This window comes from Symsagittifera roscoffensis, chromosome 5, assembly GCF_963678635.1.
Source record: "Symsagittifera roscoffensis chromosome 5, txSymRosc1.1, whole genome shotgun sequence".
Lineage (NCBI taxonomy): Eukaryota > Metazoa > Xenacoelomorpha > Acoela > Convolutidae > Symsagittifera > Symsagittifera roscoffensis.
In genome coordinates, this window is record NC_087066.1 from 41543501 (window position 1) to 41564870 (window position 21370).

A 21370-nucleotide genomic window follows, 5' to 3' on the forward strand; every position below is an offset into this window, starting at 1 on the left:
CTATCAACTTTTCGTTTTACCTTGCCCATTTAAAATCACTGCATTTTAAAGCCATTTCTGTAACTTCTTTAACGCCGTTTTAATTCAAAGTGTAAAAAAATATTCCAAAGTGAACTTCGTTAAACATCAAAAGGTAAAGCGAGAGAACTTTTTGCCATTTAAAGCCAGAAAATTGAAAGCTACTTAGTCCGCGTACGTTAAACAGAAATGACTCTACAAATAAATCGGATTTTCAATGGTCCCTCAATTAATTAAAGGTTCTTTTACTAGAAATGGAGTGGTTCATCCAACTCCAAAAAGCTAACAAAATTCCAATTTAAGAATCATGCTAGCACTCGAACATATAAACCGGTCGCTTTGTTCTGCTGTTTTTGAATCATCGGCACCAAAAGGCAGTACCTAAAGAATTTGCCTGCCCCTAGTCCGAAGCTAGCATTCCCACATAAGCGCTATTGTCCTGGATTTGAATTACTAGCTGCTGGAATCAAGGTATTGCGTTTATTACGTTTTCCGGGAGGCTTTACTGTGTTCAAAAATAGCTGAAAAAATAAGGCAGCATTGAAGTTTGAAAATTAGGAATAAAAAATCAGACAAAAGTTACACTGGTTTACGGTACAGATCAGTTTTGTCTTCATAAACAGACATAATGTGATCATTTGATCCAGAGTCATACCAAATTAGGCTTCTAAAAATTTCAGGAAGCTCGAAATTTGTGCAACGGGAATTTTTACATCTAGCTGCTTGCGTTTCTGTGCAGCCGTTTGTATCAAAGTCTTTAGTTGGAAGGCCAAACTGAGTAGCCATATCATCTTACTGATAAAACCGCACTGGTTACTGCGACAGTTACCGTAACTCTCTCGCTCAGCTCTTTTAATTGTTTGATGACATTTCGAGTATATACTTTTCCCGCCGAAATGTCATGATTGATCTCCACGCGTCTTGATCAAGTCGTTATTTTTTGTAATGGAGGATGCTCAACGTTCATGCGTTTGGTATTTTGGACAAAATACGCGTTTTTCTTAAGTTTGGTTGAGGTTAGGCAAAAAGTGAAGAATGCAAAGTTTGCCTGGAATTTCACCAGAATCAATAAGATGCAAGATTGTCTTCGACATTTTAACCAAATCTTTGACCCAAAAATGGTTCATTTGGGCATTTCTCAATTTATCAAGAATTACGCTGAAACTACATAACTAAGTTAATTGATGAGAAATTTATATCAGAAGAAGCCTCTTATACAACCTAACAAAGGTCTAGAAGAGCACAAATTCTGAAAATCAGTTTAAGAAGATATTTTTGGTTGATAGCCAAAAATGTCATTTTTACTTAATTTGAACTAAAATCTTGGCTGAAAACAATTTTCAAATGTTTTAGGCAAATTTTTTGAAATTTTTCCCTTTCTAGAACTTTGTTGGGCTGTATTATAGTCTTCTTTTCATTCAACTTTCTCAAAAATTAACTGATAGTTGCAGCGTAATTCTTGATTAATTAAAAAAGACAAAATGGCCCTTTTTGTTGTAAAATTTTGGTTGAGAATTTCGGAGAAAAAATTGAACCATATTGTTCCAATAGTTCTGGTGAAATTCTAAGCAACTTTTGTTTTCTTCTTTTTTTTGGCTTCTCTTAACCCAATTTGAGAATAACGCGTTTGAATTTTCGAATGTTTGTTGTGTCCGGTTAATTAAAATCAGCACTGTATGTTGTTAGACGGGAATCATAGTTTTGTATTTAAGATAGCGTGCAATGTTATACACAAAATCTGAATTTTTTTTGCTTCAATTTTTAAAATTTTTTTGGTCGCAATCAAAGATTGAGTTGTGAAATCAAACAAAAACTTCTTCCCTGAACGTTATCTGTGATGTTTTGTTGGCAGGGAGTTGTCGTGTCAGTTTTTTTAGACAAGGAAAGCTGCTTGTTATAAGTGAAAAACAACAACAAATTCCGAGCAATACGAGTTGAAAATGGGTCGTTTTGAAATCATGAAAACCAGTTTTCCCTCGAAAAAGGTCTTTCTTGTCGACTACTGTTCACGGAATGTAAGCAGAACCATTTAGCTAACCTAGAAATAAATATCGTTTTTCGCGGTTAAGCACGTCGATTTTATCGATTGTTTATTTTCAGAGCCGATATGGAAGTAATTAGACGAAGAAATTTATTCAAATAGCCTAGTATTTTGGCGATGCGATCACGAAAGTGAGTAAATTTTAGTTACCACCAATACAGGGGTGAATTAAAATAACGGGACAAAAGGTACACATTTTAAAATTTCAAACGCGTTTTTCTCAAAATGGTCAAGATTAGACAAAACGTGAAAAGAGAACAAAATTTGATTGGATTTTACCAGGTTTATTATGGTGCAGTGTTTTCAAAATTTCCAACCTAATTTTAACCCCAATATTGGTTCAATTTTTGCTTTTTTTAACTTAATCAATTACGATGAAATGACTACGTTAATTGATGAGAAAGATATATTAAAAGAAGTCCTATCCACAGCGAAACGAAGTTCTAGAATGGTAAAATCTCTGAAATTTTACAAAACTTTTTAAACGAAAGTTCTTAAGCTTAGATTTTGGTTTTTATATAGTAAAGATGACCTTAAAAATGACCTTTTTTGGCTATCAACCAAAAGTATATTCTCTTATACAGGTTTTCTCAAAATTTACCCTTCTAGATCTTTGTTGAGCTGTGTAAGTGGCTTCTTTTAATATATTTTTCTCATCAAAAGGGACACTTACTTGGTAGTTTCAGCGTAATTCTAATTTAATTTAAAAAGCTAAATTGAGCCACTTTCGGTGTAAAATTCTGGTTCAGAATTTTGGAAAAAATGCACCATACTAATTCTATCGAATTTCTAAGCAACTTCTGTTCTCTTCACTTTTTGTCTAATCTTAACCCAATATGAGAAAAACACGTTTGAAATTTCAACTTTTGTACGTTTTGTTCGGTTAATTTAAATCAGCAATGAATTTGTTTAAAGTTGAATTTTTGCATTTGCTGGAATTTATTTGTAATTGTACATGTGGATGGTTAACCTTGAAAAATTGATAAGCATCAAATTCGAGTGAGGTTGTGCAGGTTATTTGCTAACAAAACTATGATTTTCTTTTTTTCCACTAGCAATTCTTGACAATTATAAAAAAAATTGCAGATTTCAAGCTACGTGAATGTAATGAACCTTGAAATGGCGTTTGAAAATTTTTTAAATTTTGACTTCTTGCAGGTCAACCCTAATTATTAATTATTTTAATTGAGCTCTCAATTGTTTTTTTTTAGCAGAACACTCAAAATGCTTGTTAAAAATAGCTGAACGCATCTGTACTGGCAATAGGGGGTTGGTTGGTTTGGTTGGAGAATGGTACCGAAGACTACAAAAGTACTTGAGATGGTGAAGTGGCCCTTTTCACTTTGAAAGGGGATCTACCCCCTCCTTCCCACATAGATCCGCTGTCAACAATACCCCTTGAGTGTTAAATAACACCGTCGATAAAATGACCCATTCAAGCTTTTTATACAAAGAAATAAGTGTAGATTAATTTTTCTGGAATAACCAATTACATATATACAATTCAGGTCAATGAACAGCGGGGCCGAAGGAAGTGCCGGCTCCTCCCGCTCCAGATCCAGGGGCGAATCCTCCGAACCAGACTCCTCGTCTCTGTGGCAGTGTCCAACTTGTACATATAGAAATGCATTCTCACTCTACTCTTGTGAGATTTGCTCAACCAAGAAGCCCTCTTCCAGGTAACGTTTTATCTAAATGATAATTCTGATAGAAACTGATTAATCCGACCACTCTTGTTGGTTTCGCTGGACCTAAGGCGTAGGTAGGTTTTCGCCTAGTTTAAGTTTCTAAGAAAACTCGTTGGGGAGCTACTTATTTATTCCATCAAAGCCCTTAATATTTGAGGGTGCATCAGATTAAAGCTTAGTGTGAAGAAAATTGAATCTGAGATTTGCGATTTTCAGACTAAATGAAACATATTTTCATGTGAGAGTGAGCTTTCAGTATAATGCTGATGAGACTTAAAAAGTTTGATGCCTAACAAAGTGTTCGGCTTGCTGAAATACACATGCCTCGAATCATGAGCGATGGCGTTGTTGCTTTGTTCGCCGCCTCTCAGCTGAAGGTCGGTGGTTCTAGGTCCAGCTTGAACTGAATGTAGTTAACAATGAGGGACACAACAGCGGTTCTCCACATTAGGCTAAACAGCTTGTATATAATTTTTGCTATTAGTACTGACTTCTGAAGACCCGTTAATTATTTTTTTTGCTATATTTTTTGAAATTGAAATCATTTTTTATGAGCTAGCAGCTCAAAAAAAATAAACGTTCTCTTAGAAAGTTGTAAAGTTCTGATGTGAAATTGATTTGTTCTGATTTTATGCTCATTACCCTTGCGAAAGCAAGTGTCTTGTAATCGGGAACTTTTCCGTAAAACATCATTTTTTACACATTTGCAATTGAAATCGATGTTGTTTTATTGTCTATTTTTATCATTTTCCAGGCCCTGTTTCACTTGGCCTGTTGGTAATGCGGTTGCCTTTTTACCCTTTGGTTTGGGTTTCGAGTCCCGGTCGGACCTTGTTTATTTTTTCAGCGTCTGAAATCGATTTTTTTTCCGGAAAAATTGTATAGTGGGACTGTAGTTTCTCGGCTTAGTTGCCAAACCACGTTTTTGCGATGTAAGCAGTTTTCTTGGTAGTTGCAAATCTCGTTGATTAAATCCTGTAGTTTTCTTATTTTACTAGCCCTGACTGGTATACTTTTCATTTTTTTTAAAGAAATTTTATTCAGCCTAAATGAATTCGGCTCATGTTTTGTCTGTTTAGTTGGAATTTTTTTTTTGCATCGGTTTAGGGATAAAAATAGTTTTTCTTCTTTTGAGTAAATCAGGTCGCTTGGAAGTATATAAGTTAAAGCTCAAACTTTTAAATCGCTCATATTTTTTTAGGACCATTTTTTTTTGGAATGTTCTGTTTTCGGATTGTTGGCTTAGTGAACGCTCGGAGAATACTAAAAGCTTGGTTAATGAAATTGGTTGTATTTCTTGTTTGTTTTTCTGAGATAAAATTTTCTATTTAAATAAAAATTGTTTTTTTTTAAAGTTTTTTTCGACTTAGTTATTTTCATCTTACTGTCTATTTGCCAGCTTGCAGTGCTACGCTTTCGTTGTATCGCAAGTTCTGCGAAACTCGGCTTCGACTCTGTGTATAAACTTGATGGTAACAAAGCATCGAAGTATGGAAATAAGTCAAATTTATACATTACATAACTAGAAAATATTCGTGAATACGTTTTACCGGAAGTTATTCTTGACTATTTTCCATGTTCTTTTTTTTTTACTGTAGAGGCAGAGTTAGTGGCTCTCGATCAAGTGTGACATCTTCGGCTGCTGATTCATCCTTAGCTGAAACAGACCACGACAGGGATTCGAATGCATCGGCAGCTTCATTAGTGTCTTCTCTCTCCTCGGCTGTCGCTGGTGTGGACCCGAGGAGTAGAAGTGTCAGTCCAGACACCATGTTACAGAATGCGACCAGAAAACACCCCCGTAAGAGAAGGTAAGAGGCAGCGAATTTTCACGTAACACTACATGGTAAATCAGGAATTAGAACATGCCTGCCGCCAAAATCGAGCAACTAGTTCTAACCATAAGTTGAACCAAGCTACTTATATTTTGAAAGAAACCAAGAAAAGCTTCCGAGCAAAGTTTTGCAACTATTGAGATAATATACGAAAAGAAGATAGGGCCAAATTTTCGTTTCTAACAGGTTTTTTTTCACCACCTCACTTCTTGACGCTGCATGTGAATATATAGTAGATTATTTACTTTTTTACTTAAATATAATTGTCTCAAATGGACTTCTTATCGTGACAGGAGAGTTTATAGCTCGTGCAGTCAGTTGGCTATGTTCGAAGCTTGGGAGGATTTAGGATTATTGCAAGGATTGCGGTCATAATCGCTCAACCTTTTCGGTGGTTGACCAAATTGATTTTCCAAGCTCTCCTAAAACACGTACAGGACCATAATTTTTGTAATGCTTTTGAGTAAACTTGTCAAAGTTGACCTTCTGGGCACTCTTTGAAAAACTCTGTAGTTTCAAGTGGATCCCATAACATCCCCCTCATCTGACTTTGTAAAACCAGACCTACCGTCTCTTAAAACCAGAACTACTTGGGTGAGTAAAGTTATCATGTATGTGGCAAAAAAACCCTGAAAACGTTTTTATTTAATTTTGAAGTGGTATTTTAGGCTGAAAATCTCAGACATGGTCGATCTGAAAGTGTTCACAACGACTGAAATTACTGTCGGTGACAAAACAGTCTCTATTTGCGACTTCAAACTGAAGAAGATAGTGAATCAGCAGTGTTCCAACCAATCAGAAGTCTTCAATAGAGCAGAAACGGACAGCCGTTCTGTGTTCATAAAGGAAGAATCGAACCAATCGATCGATTTGGAAAGCAGTTCAAACTCATTAACTTGCTCATCTTCAGGTGTCAGCTCGCTAGTTTGAAAATTGTGTTTAAAATTATGAAGGCTGTTTTTCTTATGCGTTTTTGCGAATATCATAGTAAATCAAATAAAACATACTACGATATGAAAACAAGCATGCAACTATCAAACAATCAGATTACAGCAATTTTACTATGAAATTCGGGCCATGCGTAAATTGTTGAATCCCAATTGTGAATATAAATCAAAAAAGACCCGTTGAGGCTTCGCTCTTTTTCACTCACCAATCCTGATTTTTTCTTTTAATGGCTTGTTTAGAAAAATATTAAGCAAGAGATTTTTGACTTGAATAGGTTATAAATCAGTCTTACATATTTAATGGTATATATAGATTACTATGAGCTGATTATTGTGTTAAGAAACAGAAAATGCTGAAATAGAAAATGAAATCGTTGAGTAGTTAAAATTGCAACGCTGCATGCATGTAGTTTAAATTATTTTCAACTTCGGATATCGTTTTCTCGGCTCTTGTCCAGTTTCCCACCCCCTCGTAAAATTACAAAAAAAACTGTTCAAAAGTTGTTCACACGGCGTTTGACATGTAAAAAAAAGTAGTAAAAATTTGTTCACTTGTTCACGTTGACGCGTTTTAATGCAGTTTGTAATATGAAAAGTCATTTTACATAGACGTTCATATTGAATTGCAAAAAAAATCAAAGGGCTTGGAAGGGAAGGGAGGTAAAATGGAAAAGAGCCGTTTGCTCGTATTTGCTGAAATAATTAGTTAATATGAGCAGCCATTTCAATTCAATGTTTCAATGGGCGTATTGATCAAATTTTGATTAACTTTGTCCTTAATAATTGTGTTTGATAGTTGCTTTTTATTGAATTTCTTTAAGTATCCCATGTAATCGGAAACTGCCAATGGGTAAAACTAACATATATTAATTGCCACTATAAGGGGACATTTTGTGGTTAAGCATAAGAGAAAATGGTACCCAGTAACAAATCTTACTTTTCAAAGAGGGTAGGGGAGAAGGTTAAAGAGCTTTGAACGCCTCTGAAACATTTTTGTAGACCAAATATTAAATTATTTATACAAAAGTGTGACATTTTATACAGAAGTTTTTGCTGTTCAGAATCGATGCATATCACTAATAATAATACTCTGTGACGTTCAATATAATTTACTAAATGAAGTTATTTCCTGATTTTGTTGAGGTTACTTGCCTTCGAAATATTGTGTTTCAAATTGTTCTTTATATTCCTCTATATTGTAAATCTTTAAGTAATGCTAAGTTCGAATAAAAATGTTAAATATCAATTTTTAATGAATGAGTCGTAGGGTTCATTGAAAAATGTCATTTTTAAAAAATGAGATAGATAGATAGATAGACAGACAGACAGACAGACAGATAGATAGATAGATAGATAGATAGATATATAGAAAAATAGATAGATAGATCGATAGATAAAGAGACCAAGAGTGAAAGAAATTTGGGTTTTAATGGAATTTGGATTTTGTGAACCATGTATTAAAAAGGTAGGGCTGCAGTACTATTGTCGATACCTCTTCCTCATGTATCACAATCAAGAAGTTATGAATGCGGTCTTGAATCCTGTTTAAGTGGCCAATTTTGTTGCGTGCAAAGAACTGAGTTAAACACCATGCGAAGTTCGAGCAGGCAGTTTTTGTATTACCAAATAATCAAGAAAACGTTCTATTATGCAAGGTCTTGTGATCAGCGGTAGATGTTTTGGTAGATAGTTTTACGTAAAGTACATTGATCGTAGTTTGATGGAATACTGAAGAAACTTGAAATATTCAAAATCGGAATGTAGGCTTTTTTCTTGTTAAGAACTTGAACCCAATCAGTTATTCATATGATGCTGCTATGCAGCTTACATGCTCGATTTCAAATTTAACTACTGGTGGGTACTAGTTACTACAGGGTAGTTTCAGGGGTAGTTGAAACTTGGTAAAGTTTTACAAAATCGGTTTTTTTTCTGGTCAACTGATGTCTGCTAAATTATTGTCGGCCTTTTTTCCGCTTCGAAAGTTTTGTTCAGTTGACAATTTGAATTTCAAATAACTTGCTAAGCCCTTCGGCCGATTTTCGAAAAGAAATATTTATAGAAACTTGCCTACTTTTTATTTGCCGTCATTCTCCCCGATCTCTTTCTGCATTACCCATTTATCTACAGCCTTCCACGAAAAAGTCTGGGGAATATTTGATCAAATTTTTTGCTTTTCATTTTCTCAAAACTAACTTACCAAATCTGAGATTTTGACTTCACTTAACAAAACAGGTTGGAAAAGCTCCCCGTCATAAGTGGCTACGCTGAAACTTTTTTTACACAAAGTTATGGCCCTCAGAATAGACAATTTTTTGATTTTCCTGACCGGTTTGTGAATCTTGAATTTTTCTTGAAAACTAACCTCCAAACTTAAGTTTGTGGGCTCAATGGAGATAACGGCTAGTGGAAAGCTTCCCCGTGTTAGCTTCCCACAAAAAGTTATCGTCGTAGTCGTTATCGTTCTCAGCGTTGTCTTTCCAATTTTTACCAAAAATACCCTCGGAAAACTTTTTTTAGCTTTTCAATTGTAGCCTTTTTGAAACTTCTTGAATTTTCTGGAGAGTTACCCTGCCAAACTTGGCTTTTTGGGTTCAATTGAAATAACCGGTTTGATAAATATCTTTTGAATAAGCGGCTACGCTCATTTTTTTACAAGGAGCTACGATTCTCGGAAATGTCAACTGACTAATTTTTTGACGGTCTTTTGGACTTTTCTCGATAACTATCTGGCCAATTCTGATATCCTAGATTGAATTGACACAACAGGCTGTTGGAAGCTTACCTGTATACCTTTATAACTTGCTACGCTCACTTTTTTTTAGAAAAACTTATTAACTCAAACAAAGGAAGGTTGGAAACTTAGAACGTTTTTTGAAAGTTTTTCGACTCTACTCGAAAATAACCGTGTCAATTCCGAAGTTTGCTGTTCAATCCAGAAACTCGATTATAGTAATTTTCTCTACTTAGCCGGTCACGACCTGTTTTACCAGAAAAATTTTGACGAATTTCAAAGAGTCCATTTTTTGAACTTTGACCGTTTTTTGAAACTTTTCAAATTTTCTTAAAAACTACCCTATCAAATCCAAAATGAGATCAAAATTTCAAGGGAAGGAGGCTACTTCTAATTACTTTTACGAAAAAGGTTTAGTCTTTCAGAAAACTCCTTAGCTGTTTTCTATTCCTTAGCTGTTTAGTAGAGAAACAACTAAGGTTTTGGGCAAAGTCCACTTTTCGAAATTATACATTTCGTCCCTGATCAGTATAGCAACTTCAACCTATAACAAACACTTGCCTCCAGATTTAGCTGAGCCCTCGGTGTCATTCATTAAGGCATACGTAAATTTTGGTTCATCTTGTTATTTTCAACGTTTTTTCGGCAAGGCGGGAGCTCCGCTTCAACTATGTGTATTAAAGTCCGTTTCCGCGCGGTAATCGTAATTACGTAATTGAACTTAATTATGTTTGTAAATATGAATGAAATTTTCAAATCTCTCCCTCAATTTCTGCAACACTTTTTTGCTTCCAAGTTCAGAAAAAAAAGTAAGAGCCTTCAAATTAATCAAAAACAATGTATTTTTTTTAACTAGGTAAATAACATCATTCGTTTGCTCGTCGAAGACGCTAACACTGTTGCAGTTTTTCCATGATTTATTAAACGAATTGCTCTCAAATCTTCGATTAGAGACTTGATGCGACTGATTTTGCGTAATTTTTTCCAGGCACAATAAACTTATCTTATAATTAAAATTTATAGTTCAGTAGTATTGAACTTCACAAGCAAAAAAATAAACTTTTTGTAATAACTTGATACTGAGAGTAACTATTGTTTTCCTAAGATATAGTTATGATCATTTTTTATCGGAAAAAAACGCAATCGCATCAATAATTGACTGAAATAGATTGTTGCGTTCAGAATTAAGAGTGAAAACCAAAAAAAAGTTTTTTGACAAGACATTCCAATAGTTATGAGTATTTGACAAAAATTTACCAGCGGTGCAGGCAGACGCTTTAATGTCTTTTTGTGGGAGGAATGGGATTTTTAAATCTCGAAAAAGATTCTGTTTTCATTACAATTTGAAGGAAATGAAAGGGAAGAAATTATGTAATGATTGCATGAAAACGATACGATTGGGTATTATTAAGTTAAGATATTCTGGTATTGGTCCAATTTCTAATTAGATTTGTTGTATTCCCCACTGGTGTGTTACAGCTAATAAAAGAACTTTATTCTTGCATTGCCGAAAAATACCGAAAAAAAAGTTATTTGACAAAGCTTAATGTTATTCAGTTTCCTCGCATAATTTTTTAAATATCAAAATAGCAGCAAAAGAGCAGTAAAAAAATTATTAATTTGACAAAGCGTTAACGTTATTCAGTTCCTCCGCATGAATTTCTTTTTCATATAAAATTACCAGCTAGTGTTTTTCGAAGAGGTCAGAAAACTACAAAATATTTTAGAGTTCATACATGATTCGAATAGTTTTTTATTATCCCTTTATGAATTCAATTGCAAGTTTCTGGATTTGATTTATTCGATTTTTAATTTTTGTCCAAAGCTGCTGAGAATTGTTTCCAAGTTTTTTCTTTATTTTTCTGTCTATTTTTTTCTACAATAATTTTATTAGCTAATAAATAATGAACAGAATAAAAACACGGCTTTCGCGTCAAAATTTAATTTCATTTTTGTGCTTAAAAGTGTCTTTGCGTTCTTACACTTGGGAGGGAGGTAATTTGCAGTTTTTTTCCGCTGAAGATGTCTTTAACATTTTCTACTCTTCATAGTCCACGTAAATCAGTCATTATTCTCTAATGATTGGCAGTAGGAGTGCTCTTTGATTGTACATTATTTATCAGCACATCACACGCGTCTATTTTTGTTTCCTTCTCAGATCAGAATTACGATATGGATGGTTGGTAAAGAGAATTTGATCAGGTAAGTATCTGAAAAATTTTTCCTACGATTTATTGCGGAAAATAAAGGTCGTTTGAAAAAGATGGGAGAAAATTTCATCAAGCTCCCTGCCACCTTTTTTGCTATAATTTGACGCCAAAACGAGTTTGTTTACAAATATACTGGTAATTATTTGTAGTAGCTGATTACTTACAGTACAGTAGTACAGTAGCGAATTTAGGGGGGCGACTTTTTTTTCTATCAGGGATTTGGCGATTTGTCCTTGACAACCTAAAAGCCCCCATGACACTTTTATGATATCCCTTTTTGGTCAAGCAGCCCTTAATTATTTCTGAAGGTGTCTTCGGCTCTCCAATAATTACTACTTTTGAGGGGAGAGCACACGCCCAATAAACACTTTTTTGATCAAAACCCTCCAAAAACTGCACGAAATCATCTGTGGCCAATTTTTTTTTTAGAATATCGAGTCTCTATTGTGATTTGGAATTTTATTTTGACGACCTCTAAAAAGAGTCGTCAAAGTTTGCAATTTTTTCGAGAAATGGCAAATTTTTAGAAAAAAAAATGAAAATCTGGTCGATATTGTTTATAGGTAAACCTTGCGAGCTCTACCAGTAAACCATAGAGCAAATCTCGGAATGTCAGTTTTGTCAATTAACGAAAAACATGGACAAAGTTTTCATTTTTTCTAAAATTTGCGAACTCTTAAAACAATTACTTCTGCCAACTAGTTTTGATAATCAAGGAAACTTAAGAAACTGTCGACCTCTTTTCCCTTTTTCCTTTCTCAACAACTTTAGCCCCTATTTCCAGACCCAATAGCCAAATGGAAGTTAGAACGCATGCAACGTATAAGCATTTATAACAAGTAAAATTGAATTGAATTTTTTTTGCATTTCCATAACTTCAGATTGAAATCACATCATTATTCGTAGCTTCTTGTCAGCGTCGGAAATTTAATTTCCCTGGGGATCTGATGATTAGAATCAGAATCTAATCTGAGCATCGAAAAATGATAATTTTAATTTCGATGGTGTTTTACTTGAGCAACTGGAGAGTATCAGAATATACGTAAGCTCTATGCTCAAAACTCGGCAAAGTAACCGGTTGCCGTTTAACTTGCACAGAATACCTGACCACACAGTAGTCATTGCCCAGAAGCTGATCAAATAAATAAAAGTAGCGCAGCAAGTTCCCCCTAATTTTATCTTTTCAAAATATCTTAAGTTAAAAAAATCACACGACTTTCTCAATTTTTTTTTCCGATTTTTTTTTCCGATTTTTTTTCGGAAAACGAAATCTTCAATGTGTCACTAACAGCCTGAACAAAATGCTGAACTAAACCTAAATTTAAGTTTTTGGTCTCTTTAAAAATTAGATAAAAGTAAGTTCATCGTCGTTTTGAAGAATAGTTTTAAACTCCAAAGTCGACTAAAATTTAAAAAAAAATTGGCGCCTGGTAGAAAAAATCCGCATGAAGAATTTTTTCTAAAATTTTCTTTCTGAAAAACTGCAAACGTCGAATAATATTAGACTCTATATGTTTTGATATATCACTTAACCACATATGCAATTTTGTTTAAATAATTTGTCTGAAAAAAAAAACACTCGAAATTTTTGTGGTCGAACGGAGAAACATTATTTTCAGTTTTTTATCATTTCGTCTTGTTCATTTTCGACCAAATTTGGACCATCACACGAGGGAGGGAATTCACATTGTTTAAATTGATCAAGATTTAGATAATCATCTCTGAAGCAGTGGAAAACTAAAACTGATCCGAGATAATTCTTTGTTGATTATCTTGAACTACAAAATTATCCGAGCTGAAATTAACAACCCTGAGCTAAAAATTTATATTAAGTTAAGGAATTCAAAAAAATAACCGAAGAGCGATAGTTCTTAAAAATGTTTTTGGGTTATTCAAAATATCTTGAGAAAATATCTAGTTCTCGCCATCAGAGGAGACAGACAATGATTTTTTGAACAAGGAATTTTCAAAAAAGCAGATTTTTCTACGTATTTCCAGGTCAACCAAATTGATTTTGCTAGACTCCAGCGCTCCTGTTTTTTATCGTAATTTGGTCAAAACCGGCGATTGGCTATCGACTCACCTGAAAATTTACTCCTCCATTGTATTTCAACTTTTCGTAGTCTTCATCTCAAGAAGTCGGTAAGTACCTAAAAGTTTGTCTTGGGTATTTGGGGTAGACGATGTAGATATAAACAAACGTTTTCCGGGTTGTCCTGGTTGCACGATCTACTTGCTAAGGCCATGACTTTGTCCGGTGCGCCTGATCGCTCCTAGAACGATTTACTTCTAAATTCGGTTGAAAGATTTCACCAACATTTCTTGAACCACCAGATTATTAAGTATGCAACCATGTGTCATAGCACTCAAAGCGACTATTGTTCACTAACACTGTCTTCAAAGCAATCATATCTGATTTGATGGTGTTCATAGTTTGGGAGTTTTCCATGTAATGAAATTTGTGTATACCAGAAGCAGTAGATACAAAAATCACTGCCTGGAGGGAACAATCGAAAAAGTAGTTCTACTCTTTTGAGGTGTCTCAGAGAGCGTATGAAGCGAGGTTTTTGATCAAAAAGTAAAAGAGAAAAACGTTGTTTATGGAAAAAGATTTGAAAAAAGGTTATGTCCAGATGAGTCACTTTTTTAAAAATAATTTGAGGAATCAAATATTTTTGCTAAGCAAGTTATATGCAACAATCAACCTAATTTTAAGCGCTTGGGCTCCAATTTTTAACCTGGAGAAACTGATGGGTCAAGATTTCTGGCGGTTGGACGAGTTAATCTCCGTTGGCTTATGTCATATCTTTTCAAAAAAAGATGTCGCAGTTTCTCTCAATTCACCAAAAAATCATTTAAAAAGTTTTGCACTGAAATTTCGTAACTGAGAAAACACTGTTTTGAATCATAATTTTTAAGGTAGAATCGTAACTTTTTTGAACAAACAAACCTAACAATTTTTTTGTAACTTGAACACTTTATCCAATTCTGTTTTATAAGCATTTCCATTGTGACAATCCCAAAATTGATAAATGATTTTTTATATTCATTATAGAACTGAAGTAATTGGCCTTTTGCTGAAAAAGTAGCTGACTTATCTAGAGAATTCATTAAATTTTTTATTAAGTTAATCTATATGTTCTTCATTGCTCAATTTTGTGTCTATAAAAACACGAAGATACATGCAGAAGTTTTAAGTCTGAATAGTGGAGCTACAAATTTTTTCTATCAAAGTTTTACTAATTGTTTTTTGCGGCCTATGTTTAACAAAATTTACTTATCTGCATTTATGGATGATGAATTTTGTTAAACCATAATTCAGCATTTTTTAGATCTTGGTAAAATGCGGCTGACGATTTATATTCTGGTGAATTGCAGTGTCATCTGCAAAAAGAACTGAAAATCGTTCAAATTTTTTTAAAAAAAATAAGGGTTGGTACATTCAATCAATCTTCAAAATTGTACCTTATGTTTTGGAATCGATTGTCCAGGTAAAATTTCTTTGAATAAAAGATTTTACGCCGAAACCCGTATCTTTCTGGTTCTGCTTTTCGTTTTTAAAACCTTTACGGACATTACTTGGATCAGTCACAGACAGTACAATCGTATCTGCAATTTTGGGATATATGAATTTAAAGTTATTGGGACAAAATTTTCAGCCAGGTTTGACCTTATGTAGCAAAGTAAAAATTTATTTCCTTGTGGATTAAAGAAAAATCACTTTTGTCATCAATTTCACATAATTGCTTAAATACATTGAAAAGTTTTTGAGTATTTACTGGACTCTGTAGACTGATCAAAGACTCGTATTTTTGCAATTTTGAGTTCTGTAATGGTTCTATTTTTTGCAGTTTTGTACTTTTTGCTCAAATTTGTTGGATTTTAGATATTTTTTGAAACAACAGGTTTTTTTCAGTAATTGCTTTGCGACATTCTTAATTTATCTTGAATTTTTCTAATTTTTTCTGGTAAACAAGAGATTAATATTATTAAACATTTAGTTATTTGATTGTGAAATATTTTTTTTCGAAGTAGTCAGAACCTTGGTTTAGATTCAGTTTTTCCGACGATATTATTTCTTTCAAATCAATTAGCACAGGATATTGATAGCTCATAATAGTTTCGATTGCATAAAGTTTAATAAATTCGTTAGAAATACAATGTTCAATACAAGTTTTTGAAGCAGGCTAATTCTATGCCAAAATTTTTTAGTAGATTTCTATATTCCAAGTTTTTTCAGAATGTTGATAATCAGGTCTCCTCATAAAAGTTTCGTTTTGCTTTTCATTTTTGATAAACTGTTTTTGCTCTTTGAGTTCCATTAGATTTGAAATAGATTTCCCAGATTGGCCTACTGGACTGAGCTCGCCTACTGCACTCCAGTAGGCGAGCCTGTTGGACTGACCACACTGCACTCCAAAACTATTCTTGAAGCAGCATCCAGGCCTTCGTCCTAATGTAATAGCCATCTGTTCTCACACAGTCGTTCTTTGTGTACATCAAAAAGGTGTTTTTGAGCACCAGAGCCAGATGGGACTACACAGTGTTTCGATTGTCTTTCCTCTGCTGGAACAATCGGTTTCGATTGTCTTTCCTCTTTCCACTGCTTGTTCCTGCATCTTGGTATCGTAGGCTGCCTGCTGATCAGCATTCGGGCTCTCAGGGAGAGTAGGACCCACTGGCAGATCATCATTGCCCATCACTTTCCTGAACAGGCCCTTGGTGTGCATCAGCGCTACAAACTTCGTCGACCAAGCTCTGAAATTTTCAGACTTTCCACTCAAAGCCGCGACTTTCAAGTCCATGCTAAAGTCTGCTAGCTAAAAGCTAAAAACTCTGACAGAAAAAATTAATACAAGAAAAAAACGAAATCTGGGCCCATAATTTGTTAAGATTCAGAGTTAGAACAAGTGGGGTTGAGGGCTGGGGTTAGAGACTTAGATAGACTCTGCGGTTTGAACTGAGGATAGAGAAGAGGTAGTGATCGTTGATGAATGAACTGAGAATATAAATGACATGACCAACCAAGCATCTTAAAAGTAACAGTTATTAATTACTGACTAACTAATTAGATTGTGATCGCTACTTAACCTTGTCTGAGTTTACTCAGCTTTTTCAGTTTTGACCTCCAAACTGATTCGCTTCAATTAATCTCGCTCACCTTTGGATGGTCTGACTTCAACACTGTTTGTGTAGCAACTGTTTCTCCCTTAAATCTTATTTTTTCGCGTAAGTGTTTACTACGATGAACCAAATTATCTTTCTCTAACAATTCTGGGATTCTTCCTGCGTACTTTAACATTGAATTTAAATTACCCAAATATTTCAAGAGTGATTTTAACTACTCCGCATGATTTTCAGAAACTCCCTGTGGGAACATGGCTAGATTTAAAATGACCTAATCACCTCGACGAGGTTCGAAATTCCGAGAGCTCCGTTGGTGTAAATTCTGGAACAATTTTCTGTCGATTATTTCTGACACCCCGCACTGTCTAATTACCCAATAGTTTGAAGTCGTTACCAAAGTGAGATGAAAACTGACAGTGGCCCGGTGTTTTCCTTGCTCAAAATCCCGAATCTACAGCTCGTATAATCTAATTTCAAATAAATTGTTGTTGCTTACCCTCAGCTTAATGTGTCATAAGATTTTACCATCTTGATGCTTAAAACTAAGAGTTTGATTCGAAAGAACCAGGATATTCTTCAACAGTGTAACTAATTGAATCAACTCCTGGGTTAAAGAGTGCAAGGTTTTTAACATTATTAAGGGAGAACATAGTGATTTGGTCATCAAAAAAATTGTCGAAAACGACAATCGATTCGTTTCCGATTGCGAAGGAAACGATCGAAACGTCTGTCAAAATTATAACTCTTCTTGTTTTCGTGTCTTTAGTTTATTCGCCTAATATTGACTTAGTAAAAAGGAATTACGTCCAACTATGGACGAGAAGGACAAGTCAGATTGCGTGCTGTTCAAAACTCACATTTTTGTCGATTAAATCCAAATTTAGGTCAAATACACACCAAGTTACACCATACACCAATTAGGGATAGAGCGCTTAGGAGGCAATAGTTTTTCAGTTAATTTAAACTTGATCTCCACTTTATTGTTAAGTTTGATTAATTCGGTAGATTTATAAAAAGGGATGGAAGAAAAATATTTCTCTGCTGCAGCGAGCCGTTATTTGTTCCAAACTGAATTAATTTTACTGTCTTGCATCATAAGAACTCTTTGATTTTCAGTTAAAACAAAAATAAAAAACCTTACGGCCAAGAAAAATTTGCCTTTCAATTAGAATCGCATACAGCCCTTATTTTCAACTGTATTTACGACACAGTACGTTGATACGTTCATTGATGTTTAAAATACGTCGGGCGGTTGTGAGAGGAATAAGAGGGGGGAGGGGGTTTGGAGTAACAATTCTCGAGGTCAGAGGCGGGCGGGGTATCGATTTTGTACTTTGTGTTGCGTTCAAAGCCTCCTTAGATTCCTTTTGAGAGCTTATTTGGATAATCTCCTTTCTCGCCGGGGCAGCTTACCCTAACCCTATTAAGCTTATTTCTTTTTATAAAATACCTTCACTCGCTGTTGTAACATGTAATACCAACCGCTCGATTCACAAATAAGCCGACGTTACCGTGAATTTACATATTTAGTAACATCCAAATGGTCGCTTCACAGGCTCAAAATATTTTAAAAAAATCTTTCAGACTTAATTTTGATGTTTTTTTTTTCATTATTTGTCTTATTTTGCAATAAAATCTGCAAATTTTAACACAACGCCATTTCCGTGAACTATATACTATGTATAATCATCATGATATCCTTCTTTCATTTAAAGCAAGAATAAAAAAAATCGATCTGCTTTTTGTGGCATATAACCATTTTTACTGATTAAAAAGAAAAGCCTATTACGCCCGATGACATTGGTTTTACCAGATTTATAGTGAATTTTGAATACATTGACCACAAACTTGACAAAAAATATGTTTTATTTCCCCTCACAGACAGAAAATTTGGATCTTGTTTACTATTTCCCCCCTATGGTAACTTGTAATGAATCTCCCTCCCCCTCCCTATAAAGAAAGAATTGAACAGTTTAGCCTTAAGGAATTTTGTACCTTGTTTACTAACCCATACCCCCCTATTGCAATAGGGAGGACTGTTGAAAAGAATCCAAAAATTTTGCGGACGAAAAATACACGGTAGTTACATCAGTAGTTCAGTTAGTAGTTAAAATCCGGAGTGATTAAGTTGAAATCCGAATATTTTGATCAAAGTGATAGGTGATGGTTACATTCTAAGGGTTCATTTCAAAAAAAAACTTATAATGCCGCCGGGTTTTTCTGCATCGAAAAGCGGAGAAAAATCTTGATGTATTCACTTTTCAGAATTCGTTGAAATTATACAGATTTTTTTTCATCAAGTGCATTCATTATTTCTCTTGTAAGTTACTCAAAGTCTACTGAATTGCAATACCTACAGCTCTTCGCACCCCCCCCCCCTCGGCCATCCTCTCCACCTATATGTGATCGTTTCTATGCAGCGAGGGCAGCCTTAATCCCCTTGGGTGTCGGATTCCTATTAGATCCATAATAAAACACCAACTCTATTCTTATTTACCAATCAATTATTCAATTAATTTCCACAAGTGGGACCTCTTAGCTTCTATTGTTATCCCGCTTAAGTCCTCTCTCTGAAAAGTAAAATGGGGGAATTCAGAATATCTCTTAGCCTATTTTATTCCCCTTTTATTCTAAGAGTTATTCTCCCGAGCCCATTTAGCCCGCCTTTTTAGCTATCGCTCTTTCCACTTACTTGCTTTTTGTATTTTTTGCGAATCGTTTTCTTTAACATACATTACATTACCCTGCTCTACGTGAACAGTACTATATGGTACCCAAATTCACAATTGGGAAATTTCATTTACCCGTGAAACTCGTATTAACAATAGATCTGTGTATTGGGATTAGTTGAGTCCAATTTGCATTTGAGAACTAACTGACTAAAAGTAATGACCCAAATTTGAAGTTAACTTCTTTGCATTTATAGAAACTCTAAAAATAACTTGCGGCCTTTTAGAGCAACAAGAAACATCATTCGCCTTTTTTTTCGTTATTTTGGTAAATCTAAATCCCAATTTATTTAAATTGTGACCAAAGCAGGCCTTTTTCAGTCCAAATATTTGCTTTCTTGTTTGAGTATTCAAAAGTCTAACATTTTTCTATTCTTATTTATTTCGAATGAATTGAATTTAAGTTTCATAACTTATCGTTTTTCGATGTTAATTTTAAGAAAGCTTCTTACCTAATCAATCTGCTGCGATGTTTGACACTATGGACCCTGTTTTATTTGCCATACTTACCAACTGCATTCTAGTAGTGGGACTTATGTCCATATTTTTTGCCTGCTTCACTATGCTTCTCATTCTTCTATGGCCTCGAAGGCTCCGACTTCAGTTTTTGTCAATTGATTCTTAATTTTTCTCAAATTGTATTTTTTTTCTGGAATTGTAAATGTATTGAATGAATCTATTCGACTATCCCCCAATGCTAACCTCGTGACAAGGAGGTTGCAACTTTTTGAGTTTAACGAACAAATGAACAAAATTTTTCTTCTCGGTGTTCTCCCGTTTTCTCTGTTCTCTGCAATTAATTAGGATATAGGATTGAAATTTCGACGCATGCTAGAAGATACTTGGCAGGAGCATTTGAAAAATCTAGGTTTGACGCCGTAAAGTGGCCAGTATATAAAAACAAGTTTCAGTGTTGTTCTTGCTGTGGAAACATCCTCGCAAACAACCCAAGAAATTTAACTTTATGGTCTCAAAATGGTTCTCATTCACAGAGAAGCTGATGTATTTAATTTACTTTTTATGTAACAGAAAAACGACAATCAAAGTAATTGAAAAAATCTTGGTCCAGTGTCAAAAAATGGCAAAATAAATAGGAGTAGTTTTGCGCTGATGATCAAAATAAGCCAATAAAGAACCAGCCATTATTTCGGAAAAACGACTGCTCCGATTGAAACACAGGGTTCTCATTAGAAGCTATGTTGCAACTAAATTTTACCAACTGTCTATTATAAGCGCCTAATAACTTTTCATGCATATGTTGTCAAAACAGATACGACCGTTTTTGACACCAGACCTTTGAGAAGCTGATGGAAAAACAACAGACAAAATAATTGAAAGTGTGTAAGGTCTGGTGTCAAATCTTGAGACGTAAAATCAAACTTCTTGAGTTGTTTGCGAGAATATTTCCATAGCAAGAATACCTCTGAAAGTAACTATCATAAACTGGCTATTTTATGCTTTCAAAAGGCAACTTCTCAAATTTTGTTCCAACTAGCTCCTTCCAATTAGTTTCATTTAGCATAGGTTATAATTTCAAAACTATAATTTTAAAATTTACAGAGAAAGCGACGAAAGCTTGAAGAAGATTTCGTTCATTTGCTCGTCGAAAAAAAATTGCACCTTCTATGTTCCATGACTGTAGTAACGACAATTAATACCTAAACAGGATAATTATTTAAACATTTGTTCGCATTTCTCGCCCCTTTTTGTTGAGGAGTCTGTTTTTTGTCCTTTTTGTTTGGTTTGGCAATGAAGTTATTCTTTTGCCTGAAACAGGCGATTGCCACAAGAAAAAGAACCACACATTTTTAACGTTTTTTTATTTCAATGAACTTTGGCAAAAGTTGAGTTCGGAGTTCGGAAAAATTGATAAAACCATATAGAATGAAGCTAAAAAAAGTTTCTATGGTTTGTTGTTTTAGCTGTTATTTTTTACAATTTTTACAAATAGTGTGTTTTCAAGCGTTAAAGGCTTTGCAAAAGCAAAATGGCGAAGCTGTTTGGCAAGTAAGTTGAAATTTTTCAATGAAAAAGTGAAGTCGGC

The 21370-nt window shown here is 34.4% G+C and overlaps 2 protein-coding genes across 2 annotated transcripts in view; one reads left to right on the top strand and one right to left on the bottom strand.

The window, feature by feature from the left end:
• The window catches only part of LOC134846731 (uncharacterized), a 361436-nt gene that overhangs the window by 197466 nt on the left and 142600 nt on the right, over window positions 1-21370 (bottom strand). The gene's annotated exons all lie outside the window — the stretch shown is intronic.
• Window positions 2116-7775, top strand: LOC134846492 (uncharacterized). Its single transcript, XM_063863867.1, has 4 exons — window positions 2116-2190; window positions 3568-3738; window positions 5346-5558; window positions 6251-7775. Exons 1-4 carry the CDS (start codon window positions 2177-2179, stop codon window positions 6510-6512), a joined length of 660 nt encoding a protein of 219 aa, XP_063719937.1. The 5' UTR covers window positions 2116-2176; the 3' UTR covers window positions 6513-7775.

Excerpts from the sequence above, each read along its gene's own strand:
- LOC134846492 (XM_063863867.1), top strand. Across the intron at positions 3,739-5,345 it reads ACCAAGAAGCCCTCTTCCAG|AGGCAGAGTTAGTGGCTCTC; the intron begins GTAACGTTTTAT and ends TTTTTACTGTAG. Across the intron at positions 5,559-6,250 it reads AAACACCCCCGTAAGAGAAG|GCTGAAAATCTCAGACATGG; the intron begins GTAAGAGGCAGC and ends GTGGTATTTTAG.